Genomic DNA, 12,513 nt, shown 5'->3' on the forward strand with positions numbered 1-12,513 from the left:
AAGTTTTAAAAAAAATCAGTATCTGGGGCCAGAGTGATAGAAGAGCAGGTAGGGCATTTGACTTGGGTTCGATCTCCACCCTCCAAATAGTCCCCTAGGCCCCACCAAGAACGATCCCCGAGCATAGAGTCAGGAGTAAGCCCTGAGCACTGCAAGGTGTGGCCCAAACCACCGCCACAAACCAGTATTTGAGTTAATTACTGCACTGGCACCTCACTGTGAGTTGGTTTGTTAAGTGTGATCACCAGAAAGATACTACAGTGGGCAAGGTGCTTGCCTTGCATACAGCAGAACCTGGTTCGAATCCCTCTGGCATAACATGATCACTGAGCACCACCGGGGTCACTCCTGAGCACAGAGCCAGGAACAGCCCCGGTGCTCTGCTGGGTGCATGGCTCAAGCTCTTTCCAAACACAGCAGCTTGATTCTCAATGTACCACATTCCACTGTGATGGCCAGAATAGACAAGGAAATTGCAAACTTCAATCACCAGTTACAGACCGTTAGAAACAAGAACGAGATGAAGAAAGTGGCAGAGCAGGACGAGAATGTTCTTGTGTGAGCTCCCCCACCCCTAATCTTCGAGAGTTTTCCTACAGGGGGCTGCACCTGACAGGGGCCTCCAAGGGCTGAGCGGGTCATGAGGGGTGATGACTAGGGGGCTTGGGGCCAGAGGGCAGCGAGTGAGGCACTTGCCTTGCATATGGTCGATCTGGGTTCGATCCCTGGCAGCCCATATGGTCAGTCCCCTGAGCACCGCCAGGAGTGATCCCTGAGCGCAATGCCAGGAGTAACTCCTGAGCACTAGCGGGTGTGACCCCAAAACAAAACCCAAAATCAAAAGTCTAGGGGATTGGAGCAATAGCACAGCAGAAAGGGCACTTGTCTTGCACACAACCAACCCAGGTTCGATCCCCAGTACCCCAAGTGGTCCCCTGAGCCCTGCTAGGAATGATCCCTGAAGACAGAGCCAGGAGTGAACCCTGAGCACTGCTGGATGTGGCCAAAAAAAAAAAAAAAAAAAAGACCCAAAATAAAAAGGAACAGTAGAGGAACCCCTACTTAGCATTTCCCTCACATGGCAGAGCTGAGTTCTGGGGCAGAGGAGACAGAGGCACCAGGACAGAGCGAGGAGCTGGGCCAGAGAGATGCCAGACTTCCCGCCTTGCACCCCATCAACTTCCGTGGTCCCAGGCTTCAGACTATTCCTGTGTTCAGGTGCGACCCCTGGTGGTGCTGGCGTGTATGTGCGGCGTAGGGGACCAAACTGGGATGGGTCACATGCAAGTGCCTTCATCCCAGAACTGCCTCTCTGGCCGCCAGCCCAGCTTCCTTCCCTGGAAACTCTGCCCTGAAGCTTCAGGGGCTGTGCCCTTCCGCGGCCACACACACCGCTTCCCTTGTCCCCTCCATCCCCTGACACCTAAGCCCACAGCACTTCCAGTAGCTTGTCTTGGGGTTGGGCCTTCTGGGGAAAATGCAGACCACAGGCCCCACGACTGAGGGCTTGGAACAGTGAGACCCACAGGAGAGTGAGTGGCTGTCTGCAATTGTTCTAGGCAGGTAATTAATACTGAGCATGTGTGCCAACTCTTTGCCAAGTTCCAAGCAGAAATCCAGCCTTGAGAGACTCAGCAGCCGAAGCACTAGCCTCGCAGGGCGCTCCTGGAGCATGGAGCTGGGAGTCAGCCCTGAGCAACACTGGCTGTGGGCACCCCTCGGGAAAGCGAGAATTCAACAGTATTTATAGTAGGACCACAGTTTGAGTGCGTGCGTGCGTGCATGCGTGAGTGTGTGTGTGCGTGTGTGAAGTATTTTATACAAATTCACATGTAGAGAAAAACAGCACCTGGAGGGCACGTGTGTGGGGGTGTGACTCGGTGCGTGGCTCCTGTTGGGGTTCTCCAGTGTCCTCCGCAGTGCCTGGAAGGCCCAGAGCCCACTGACATGGTTGCCCCACTGTGGGGCTGTGACCCACCTGCCGCCCCCACAGGGGCCGTTTCTGTGTGGGCCCCAAGACCCCCAGGCCTCACATATGCGAAGTGAGCCAGGCCCTGGGCTGTGTGCCAAATGTGGCAGAAAGGCCCCGCTTCTGGGGGCAGCGCCATCCCACCCCCCCCAGGGCCCCACGACAGGAGTGGAGAGGGTGACAGAGATGTTTATTTCGCCTGGCTCCCATGGCCGTGGGGAAACGTGAGACTCTGGTCAGGAGAGGCCTTGGGGGTCCTCGCCTCCCCACCCACTTAGGGTCCCCCCTTCCGGCTGCTCCCTTAAGGTCCCGCCGTCGGGTCACTTCTTGGCGGCTTCTGCCTGAGCTGCCAAATCCGCCTCTTTCTGAGCAGCCAGGAACACGGCTCGTTCCTTCTGGAAAGCGGCCAGCTCCTCCGCACTGAGGCTGCAGGGGCAGAGAGAGGTGGGGGGAGCGGGGCTGGGGCGCTTGCCCAGCCTTGGCACTGTTTCAAGACCCCCTAATCTGACCCCGCCCCCTGCCAGGAACCCGCAGGACCCCTCCACCAGCCTCTCCCTCCCTCCCACCGCCCCGCTCACTCCTCTAGGCCAGGCTTCACCCAAGTGCAGGCTCACCGGCCTTTGCTCTGAACCCCAAACCCTCCGAAGTCATCAGGCGGCCTATGGGTTCTCAGGGCGGGGCACCCAATTTCCAAACAAGGAAAGATTTGTGAGAAGGGACCAGGGAGGGAAGGCGTAGCTGAGAGGCCGCGGTCACACCTCATGCGTGTGAGGTCCCAGTGTGATCCCCAGCAGAGGTTATGCCTCACATGAGGGAGGCCCCATCCAACCTCCCATTTGAAGGGAACAATTCCCGAGTCCCCTAGAACTTGAGCATATCCCTCCCCCAGATTACCCCACTGGGCTGGGGGTCAAATATGACCTTCGGTCACCGTCAAGTTCCTTCCCTGCACGTGCTCCCGTTTGCCTGGCCTCCTGGCCACCATCCTCATCCGCACGTTCAGACTGCACCTGCCCGACCCCTTCTTCATCCCTTTGCCGGGTCTCTGCTCAGATGTCCCTTCCTCTGTGGAGCCATCACTGCCAGCCATCCCACCCCTGGCTCCCATCCCGGGAAAACCAGGAGCCCCTACTCGGTGCTCAGGACGCCTGCAAATTCCTTTCATCAGCATGGACAACCCAGCGACCAAGACCCCACGAATAGGTGTCCCCTGCTTCCTGTGTGCGGAAGCGACTCTGGAGCTGGGGGAGCCTGGTCGGAGTCCTGAGCCGCGTCCAGTGGTTCCAGTCCTTCCCCACGGGCTCCCCAACAATGAGGCCATGCACCCCGGCGGAGCATTCCACGCCCTCTCCCCTCCCGCAGGCCCGACACCCCTCTCCACGCCACTCACTCCTTGAGCACCCGAATGCCCAGCGAGCGCGCAGAGCCAATGATGGAGCGGACGACGGAGGCCAGCGGCACGTCTTGCAGAGCGAAGGCGTCATCCTGGGCCTTGACGCGGGCGATCTCATACACATGCTTCAAGGTCACCAGGCCTGCCACCTCCTTCCCTGGGGGTGGGGAGCCATCAGGGCCTGCCCTTCCTTCCCGAGCCCCCAGGAGGAGGGGAGGGGGTCCCAGCCTCACTCACCTGTGTTCCGGGCCCCCTTCTCAATGCCCGCTGCAGCTTTCAGGAAGTAGGAGACGGTGGGCTGGCCAATCTTGATTTCAAACGTCCTGTCCGGCTAAGGGGGCGAGAGAAATGTGAAACTCACTCTCTGCACCGCCTGTCCCGGGAATGTCTCTCTGGGGTCTCAGGCCTCCCCCACCCCCGCGACTTCCCCTTCCTCCAGGGCCCCTCCAACAACCACAAAACGGGTGGGAAAGTAGAGGAAATGCCGCGCCCCCGTTCCGGCCGACGCGGACGGAGCCCCGGTGCAGTGGAGGGTGCGGACAGGTTCCGAAGAGCCGGTGTGATCTGTGTGCTGCACAGCTGGGGGCCGGCCACCGGGAGCACCGTGTCGAGAGTCGGGGAGGACGGAGAGCCCCGGGGGAGCAGCCCGGGGAAAAGGGGCTCGGCCTTGCACCTTCACAAAAATCTTGGTGGGCAGAGGGATCCCTTCTTTGATGTCCTTGGTCATCTCGTTGAACTCCTTGCAGAACTGGTTGATGGACACGCCCCGCTGGGAGGGAAGCAGAGGGGTGAGCGCGGGGAGGAGCGGCGGCTCCCGCCACTCCCGGGTTCCGAGCCGCGGGCACGCTCTGGGCGCCGCCTGCCCTGGACGCCCTGGACGCCCCCGTCCCGGCCGCGGGAGAGGGTGGAGGAAGCCGAGCCCAGCTCCGCACCGCGCCCACCGCCCCGCGCCACCCGCGTCCCGTGCCCGTGGCGGCCGCACCTGACCCAGGATGGGCCCCAGAGGCGGCCCGGACATGGCCTGGCCCGCCCGCACGATGGTCCGGATCACGCCGCCGGCCTCGGGCTTCTTGAGAGCCCGAGTGGCCCGGCTTAACTTGGACATGACGCCGAGTTCCCGGGCTTAGTTCACCCCAGGGCGGCAGCAGGAGCGACGGCTCTGGGCGCCGCCATCTTGGGTCAGAGGTCAAAGGCCCTCGCCCGAGGTGACAGCGGGTGAGGCCCACAAGGCTCAGCGTGTTTTCAGACCTTCCTCCTTCCAATAGTAAGACAAGGAGGACTGACGAGGAAGAAGAAGAATGATGTTTGTTCCGGGAGGCAGAAAAAGGCCCCGTATGGCTGGGGTACCCCTATTTCTCCCGGAATGCGCACAGGCAGTGCCTCGGACAGCTAAGCCCGGGGTCCGCGCGGGCGGGGGGGGGTTAGAGTGGTGCGCGCAAGGCATTGTGGGTGTTGTAGTCCGGTCGCTTCCGCGAGTCCCGCTACTCGCTGTGCTCTCGGGCGCCACCGGCTGGACGTCGTGACCTTAAATCTGAATTTGCCTCCTCAGTCGGTGTCGAAGCCTGCATGGCTGGAATATCGGAAGCAATCAGAAGCAAACCGCCCAGTGGTTGCTGTCTGTGAATTTGATCGTGTTATTGAACTATGCTCGATTTTCTCCTCTGCCCAGTAGGAAAATAGACAGTGTAGATTGTAGCACTGTAGCACTGTCCTCCCGTTGTTCATTGATTTGCTCGAGCGGCACCAGTAACATCTCACAACTAATTGTGAGACTTGTTGTTACTGTTTTTGGCATAGCAGATACGTCATGGGTAGCTTGCCAGGCTTTGCTGCGCAGGGGAGATACTCTCAGGAGCTTGCTGGGCTCTCCAAGAGGGGCGGAGGAATGGAACTCCGGTGGGGCGCATGCAAGGCCAACGCCCTACCCGCTGTGCTATCGCTCCAGCCCAGACAGTGTAAGACAGAATATGAAATAGAATTTAAAAAACCTGCATTTTATCCATCCTCAAGATGGATCCACCAAGTTTGTATAGAGCTGTGGTAGAACAATGCCTGCCCGATCACGTGAGAACCAAACCTTGACAGAGGGCTATCAAGGCTGGAACATAATTATAGACCATGAGTCCTGTAAAGTTAGCCAGAATTTTGTCAAGCTTAACTTTCATCTGCGGGCACTTGCTAGGTGCCATGCACTGTGCCTATAGCACATTTTAAGGGCATTGTCTGGGGAAGGATTGGGCCACACTTGGCAGTATTCCGGGATGACTTCTGGCTCTATGCTCAGGATCACTCCTGGAGATGCTTAGGGCTTGCATGTTCACCAGGAAAGCATATAATATAACCACTCTCTGTAACTGTCTCCTAGGGCTTGTGAGAATTAGAGGCAAGGAAACCACTTACTCTTCAGTTCTCAGATCTTCAAAAATGGAGAGACCTGTACTTGAGGGCTTTTTGCCAAAGACCCACACTGGAAAATCTCATGCAATCAAATTAGGTTAAGAGGACATTGATTTTGAGGGCCAGAGGGATAGTACAATGGGAAGATATACACTACCAGCCCGGGTTTAATCCCTGGCATTACATATGGTCCCCTGAGCTTTGCCAGGAGTGACCCCTTGTTAAACCAGGCCGAGATCTCCCCAGAGGAATCACACGAAGACAAGTTGCGATTCAATAAGCAAAGGGTCTTTGTTGGCTAGCTCAAGCTAGGGTTCAAGTCTCATCCAATGCAGTGGAGTCTTGACAGGGACCCTGACTTTAAAACATAAGCAGTTTATATAGGGTTCAGAGTTAAGAACGGTTTATATACTGGTCAATTTTTAGCATTGGCCTTATTACATTAGTGGTCAGCAATTAGACAGCAGGTACCAGTAACAGTTTGGGGTTTCTTCCAAGAAGGGTGTAGTGACCCCTCATGATTGGCCAGGTCCAACTGTCCAATTTTTTATCTAACTGAGTTACTCAATTGGGAGTTTACCAGAAACTGCAAGTCCTAATTCGGGGAAACAGAAACTGAGACCTAGTTGAGCCTTAATGTTAGCTGAAGCTTGTCATGGCATCAGTTTTGCCCTCACACCCTGAACACAGAGCCAAGATTAAGCCCTAAGCAGATATGCGCCCACTACGAGGGGGGTAGAGGCGAGAGAGAGAGAGAAAGAGAGAGAGAGAGAGAGAGAGAGTTTTGAACTTTCAGTTGATGGAATTGAGTAAGTTGTGGGGGGTGGTAAGGATGAAATATTTTTGTTTTGGGGGCCTCCAGTCACAGCTCTGCTTCAAGCCTGGTGGTCACACCCAGGGGTGCCCAGTCTGGCAGCGCAGACCTGATGATTAGGTGCTTGGATCCAGCAATGCAGTGTCTGGTGGTGTTGGGGCCCACCAGGTGGTGTTTGAGGGGACCCCTGTGTGGCTCTGGAGATGAACTCTGGACCTCATACATACAAGGCGTGCATTCCACCCCTTTGAGTCATCTCACTGTTTCCCAAACCAAGGACGCGCAAAATTAGTTACTAGCCTGTTGTCCTGTTTTTTTTTTTTTTAATTCAACCCTCTGCAGTGATTGATATTTCCAGAAGGGGGCGCTCCTGCACTGGGTGAGCTCGTCTCTCTCGTCCCCCATCCTCTCCAGCGCCAGCTCCCTTCTCAGGCAATCTCAAACTGGACCCACTGTTCCTTGCTCCCCAATTTCTGATCTTCAGAAACTCTGAAAGATCATCACATTTATTAATCAAACTCACAAAATTTGTGTTGGTGAAAATGCTCGGCGGCGGTACAGTTTATACCTTATACCAGCAGGAACGACCATCTCCGAATGCAACAGCTATGTGTACCTAGGTCGAGAGGTCAACATGACAAATGACCTGGCACCCGAGCTGCGCAGGAGGAAGAGAGCGGCTTGGAACGCCTTCAAGAACGTCGAAGAAATAGCTAAGAGGACGAAGAACCTCCGGCTCCGGGCACATCTCTTTGATTCCACTGTTCTTCCTGCATTAACATATGCCTCAGAGACCTGGGCCCTACGCAAACAAGATGAGAACGCCATTCAGGTCTCCCAAAGAAGAATAGAAAGAGCTATGCTTGGAATATCACGTTTCACTCAAATGAGAGAAAGAATCCGGAGTTCTAACATCCGTCGACGATCAAGAATCAGGGACGCTGTCTCATTTGCCAAGGTGTCGAAAATCAGATGGGCTGGTCACGTAATGAGATTTAAAGACGACCGCTGGACTAGAGCGGTTACCGACTGGATTCCACGGGATGTCAAAAGACCGCGTGGCCGCCCACCTACCAGATGGTCAGACTTCTTCGTCAAGATCATGAACGATCGGTTTGAGGCCCTTCATGTTCCCGGAGCGAACAGATGCCATTGGGCTACACTAGCACGCGACAGGGACAAATGGAGACGTTACTGGCGCCCGCTCGAGCAAATCGACGACTAACGGGAAGTTAAGTGATTAAGTGATTAAGTGACCAGCAGGCACTAAAATGGTTTTATCCTCACTCTGACCCAGGGCAGGGCAGGGGCTGTCTCAAGTGTAAGTTCTTTAATTACAAGTGGGGGTGGCAGAACGTTATATAATTGTAGCACTGTAGCACTGTCCTCCTGTTGTTCATGATTTGCTTGAGAGGGCCCAGTAAGACTTGTTACTGTGTTTGGCATATCGAATACATCACGGGGGGCTTGCCAGGCTCTGCCGTGCAGGCAGGATACTCTCGGTAGCTTGCCAGGCTCTCCGAGAGAGGCAGAGGAATCGAACACGGGTCGGCCATGTCAGCTGCGTGCAAGGCAAACGCCCTACCCACTGTGCTATCGCTCCAGCCCATATAGCTGTAGATCTGTAGATCTATCTATATTTGTTGCTGGTGCCAGGCTGGAACCCAAAGACCCACACATGCAAGGCTCCATAGCTAAGTTCTGTCCCTTTCCATACATAAAATAACTTTGTTTTGGGGGGGGCCCATACCCGACTGTGCTCAGGTCTTATTCCTGGCTCTGTGCTCACTGGTCAATCCTGGAAGGACTTGGGGGACCATCGGGGGTGCTGGGAATTGAACCCAGTTTGGCCGTGTGCAAGGCAAACGTCCTCCCTGCTGTACTGTCACTCCACCCCTTGCCCCCACCAAATGAAATGACTCTGAAGTGGTGGGAGTAGCTGAGAAGGCTGGTGTGAATGCTCTGTTTGCGAGAGGCCCGAGTTCAGTCCCCAGGAATACTAGGCACCCCCAAAAAAAAATCCAGAACCAGAAGTAGCTCCTGAGCACCATTAGGTATGGCCCCCAAACAAAATGATTGTCTTGTTTGCCTTCCAAAAACTGTTTTTGTAGGGGTCCGGACCCTATCACTCAGATGCTGGGGGAGCAGCTGAAACAGCTGGACACGTCCAGGATGCCTGGAGTTGACGTGGACCCAGTCCTGGCCCAGAACTCACCTGGCAGCTCTTCCCAGTCCCCGCTGTCCCCTGGGAGAGATCTGTCACCTGGTATGTCTCTGCTTTCCTCCAAGGGTTCTTGGCGATTCTCAGGGCTCCCTGCTGAGGAGGCAGTGAGGGGAGAGGACGGCTGCGTGGGGAAGGCTGGTGCTGGGCGATGCCCGCCAACCCTGCGCCCTCCCTCCGCCCTCTGGCTCCCTTAGGATGGCACCTGGTGAGGCTCTGCTGGCCGCCTTCAGGGGCCGGGGACAGGCTGCAAGCCGTCAGCTCCAGCTGGTCTGCACTGGTCACCACTGCGTTCCTCATCCCGGAAAATGAGCGCAAAGACCAGGCTGACTCAAGCAACCTTGCATGCGCGAGACCGAGGCCCGGGGAATTCTTGGTACTGACGGCTTTGATCCCCCTCCTCCGGTGCGGCTAGGGGTGGTCCTGCCATCCCAGGGACCACCGGGAGCCTCCTGCTCCCCACAGCGAGCAGCTGGGCCATCCCCGCGGGTCACCCTGAATCTTCCAGGGCTTGGGGGCCGCAGCCCCCACCATACTGAGAACAAGCCTCAGATGAGACAAGACCTTTTATCTTTTGTTTTGTTTGGGGGCCACATGGGCAGTGCTCAGGGCTACTCCTGACTCTGCACTCACTCATTACTCTTGGTGGGCTTGGGGGACTGTGTGGGGTGGGGTGCTGGGAATCAAACCCGGGTCGCCACGTTCAAGGCAAGCATCCTACCTGCGGTACTATTTCTCCAGTCCCTAAACTCTCTCTCTCTCTCTCTCTCTCTCTCTCTCTCTCTCTGGCTTTTTGGTCACACCTGGTGATGCTCAGGGGTTACTCCTGGCTCTGCACTCAGGAATTACTCCTGGCAGTGCTCGGGGGACCATATGGGATGCTGGGGATCAAATCAGGGTCAGCCTTGTGCAAAGCAAAAACCCTCCCCACTGTACTATCGCTCCAGCCCCAAGCTCCCTTGTTTCTAAATATAAAGGATTAATCTCATAATATATATTTTTATATCCTGAAATGAGTGCGATCATTCTCTAACTGTCCCTCTCCCTCTGACTAACTTCACACATCCATGTAGAAGCAAATTTCATTACTTCACTTTTCTTCACCACTGCATAATATTCCACTGTGTAGATGCACCATAATTTTGGTTTTTAGCTTTTTGGTTCACACCTTCCAATGCTTATGGGTTACTCTTGTCTCTGCACTCAGGAATTGCTTCTAGTGATACCATTTGGGATGTCAGGGATCAAACCCGGGTCAGCCATGTGCAAGGCATACAATCCCTACTCACTGTACTATCACTCTGCACCATAGTTTTTATTTTATTTCGTTTTTTTGGCTTTTTGGGTTATACCTGGCGCTGCTCAGGGGTTACTCATGGCTCTGCACTCAGGAATTATTCCTGGAAGTGCTCAGGGGACCATATGGGATGCTGGGAATCAAACTTGGGTCGGCTGCATGCCAGGCAAACGACCTACCCGCTGTGCTATCACTCCAGCCCCACACCATAGTTTTTAATCTACTCATCTGTTCTCAGGCACTCGAGTCATTCCCAGATTCTGGTTATTTTGAACACTGCTGTAATGAACATAGAAAACTGCTCCTTTTTTTTTTTATGGTATTTTATGGTATACACTTGTGAAACCAGAGACCACAGGGATCCCAGGGTAGGGTTCAGCACATGTGGGATGCCAGGGATTTGAACTCACAGCCATATGTGTCCCGGGCAAGTGCCCAGAACCCATGAACTACTCCTGTGTTTTTTTATCTCCAGCTTTCTCTGTTTCTCTTCTGGAACATGCTCAGCCTCCACATTCTTTTGTCCATAGGTAGTTCTTAGACAGTAAGTCTGTCCTGGTCATGCTGAAGGTCCTCAGGCCAGGGTGGGGGACCCTATCTGGACGACTGATAGTTTGCTCCCCTCTACCGTGAGTGCCTCATGGGTGTCAGACCTTGGCTGGGCTGCTCCTTGTGTCTCCACATCCTGTGGCACTGTAAAATGAGGGGTCACGGGGTTGGAGCGATAGCGCAGAGGGGAGGGCGTTTGCCTTGCACGTGGTCACCCCACGTTCGATTTCCAGCATCTCCCATGGTTCCCCCTGAGCACCGCTAGGAGTGATTCCTGAGCACAGAGCCAGGAATGACCCCCGTGCATTGACGGCTGTGACCAAAAAGCGAAAAAAGAAAGTGGGGTCACTTGGGACCCACGTCATTGCTTCCTGGACCCAGCCTCAGCCTGGCAGGCCTGTGAACGAGCATTTGCTGGCATGCATGGTTTCCTGCTACCACCTGCCCACCAGGCAGCTTGGCAGGGCGCCAGCAGCCCCTTGGACCTCACTTCCCTGGGTTCATTGATAGTGGCCGCCAGCACCTTCCTAGGGAAACAGGATCCGCCCGCAGCTGGCCCCACTTGCTCATGTCCAGGGCATGCCTGGGTGGGATTATTAGGGGGCACGTCTGCTACACTGCTCGGGGTGCATGCTCGGGCCACCCCCACACACAAAGGGGTGACCCCATATGCTCCTCCTGCATCTCCCGTTTCAGATTTAGACTCAAAGACTCAAAGACTCGGTCCTTGAGTCTTTTACCTGTTTGTTCTGGAGCCACACCCAACAGGGTTTGCGCTCAGCTTTGAGCTCGGGGCTAGATCCTGGCAGGGCTCAGGGGTCCCTGTGTGGTGCTGGGATGACACCCGGCTCAGCTGCCAGGCAAGCACCTTCCCCGATACCCCCAACTCTCCTGGCCTTGTCCTTTTGTCTTTTCAGTCTTTTTTTTTTTTTTTTCGCTTTTGGGTCACATCCGGCAATGCACAGGGGTTATTCCTGTCTCTGCACTCAAGAATTACTCCTGGCAGTGCTTGGGGGACCATATGGGATTCTGGGGATCGAACTGGGTCGGCTGTGTGGAAGGTAATATGCCCTACCCGCTGTGCTATCGCTCCAGCCTATCCTTTGAGTCTTGCTTCCTCGCTCTCATACTTGGAACTGCTTCCCGGCTCTGAGGCAGCTTTCCTGGGGTCACGGCATGTGAGGACCCTGAGGTCTCAGGGCCAGTTACATCCCTGAAGCCTGCTGTCCCAAGTCCCAGCTCTTCTTTGCCAAGCCACGTCCGTGAGGTCCTGTCCTGTTGGCTCTCGGGCCCCAAGCACCGGCAGCCTTTCTCAGCAGCGACCTTCCTGAGCCCAGAACGGTGCAGATTACTGTCCCGAGGCTGCAGACTTGGGGTCGGAACCACAGCGCGTTTGCCTTGCACGTGGCCGACCCAGGTTTCATCCCCACCATCCCATATGATCTTCCAGTCACCACCAGGAGTAATCCCTGAGTGCAGAGCCAGGCGTCACCCCAGAGCATCCCTAGGTGTGACCCCTAAGCAAAGAAGCAAACAACAAGGATTCAGCAGACCTTTGGGGTGGGGGCACGCGGTTCTGACTGCGCAGGCTCCTGGCCACTCCCAGGTCTTTTCAAGCTGACATACAACTCTTCCCACCGGTTATACCCACCCTGGCACTTGAACCCAAGGATGGAAGTATAGGTTTGCTTCCTGCTTTTTCTTTTTCAATTTTTTTGGGGGGGCTTTTTTATTTGGTCACATCCAGCGATGCTCAGTTTACTCTTGTCTCTGCACTCAGGAATCACTCCTGATTTATACATCCCATCTGATTCAGGGGATCATATGAGATGCCGGGGATCGAACCCAGCTTGGCCGTGTGCAAAGCAAGCAC

General features: G+C 55.3%; 1 protein-coding gene across 1 annotated transcript; it reads right to left on the reverse strand.

Annotated features, from left to right (window-relative positions):
- Positions 1-2,142: 2,142 nt before the first annotated feature.
- MRPL11 (mitochondrial ribosomal protein L11) lies at positions 2,143-4,563 on the reverse strand. Its single transcript, XM_056131902.1, has 5 exons — positions 4,345-4,563; positions 4,036-4,131; positions 3,600-3,693; positions 3,360-3,519; positions 2,143-2,395 (listed from the first exon to the last, which is right to left on the reverse strand). Exons 1-5 carry the CDS (start codon positions 4,465-4,467, stop codon positions 2,290-2,292), a joined length of 579 nt encoding a protein of 192 aa, XP_055987877.1. The 5' UTR covers positions 4,468-4,563; the 3' UTR covers positions 2,143-2,289.
- Between the last annotated feature and the right edge of the window lie 7,950 nt (positions 4,564-12,513).

Source organism: Sorex fumeus, unplaced genomic scaffold (genome assembly GCF_029834395.1).
Source record: "Sorex fumeus unplaced genomic scaffold, SorFum_2.1 ptg000093l, whole genome shotgun sequence".
NCBI classification, from domain to species: Eukaryota; Metazoa; Chordata; class Mammalia; order Eulipotyphla; family Soricidae; genus Sorex; species Sorex fumeus.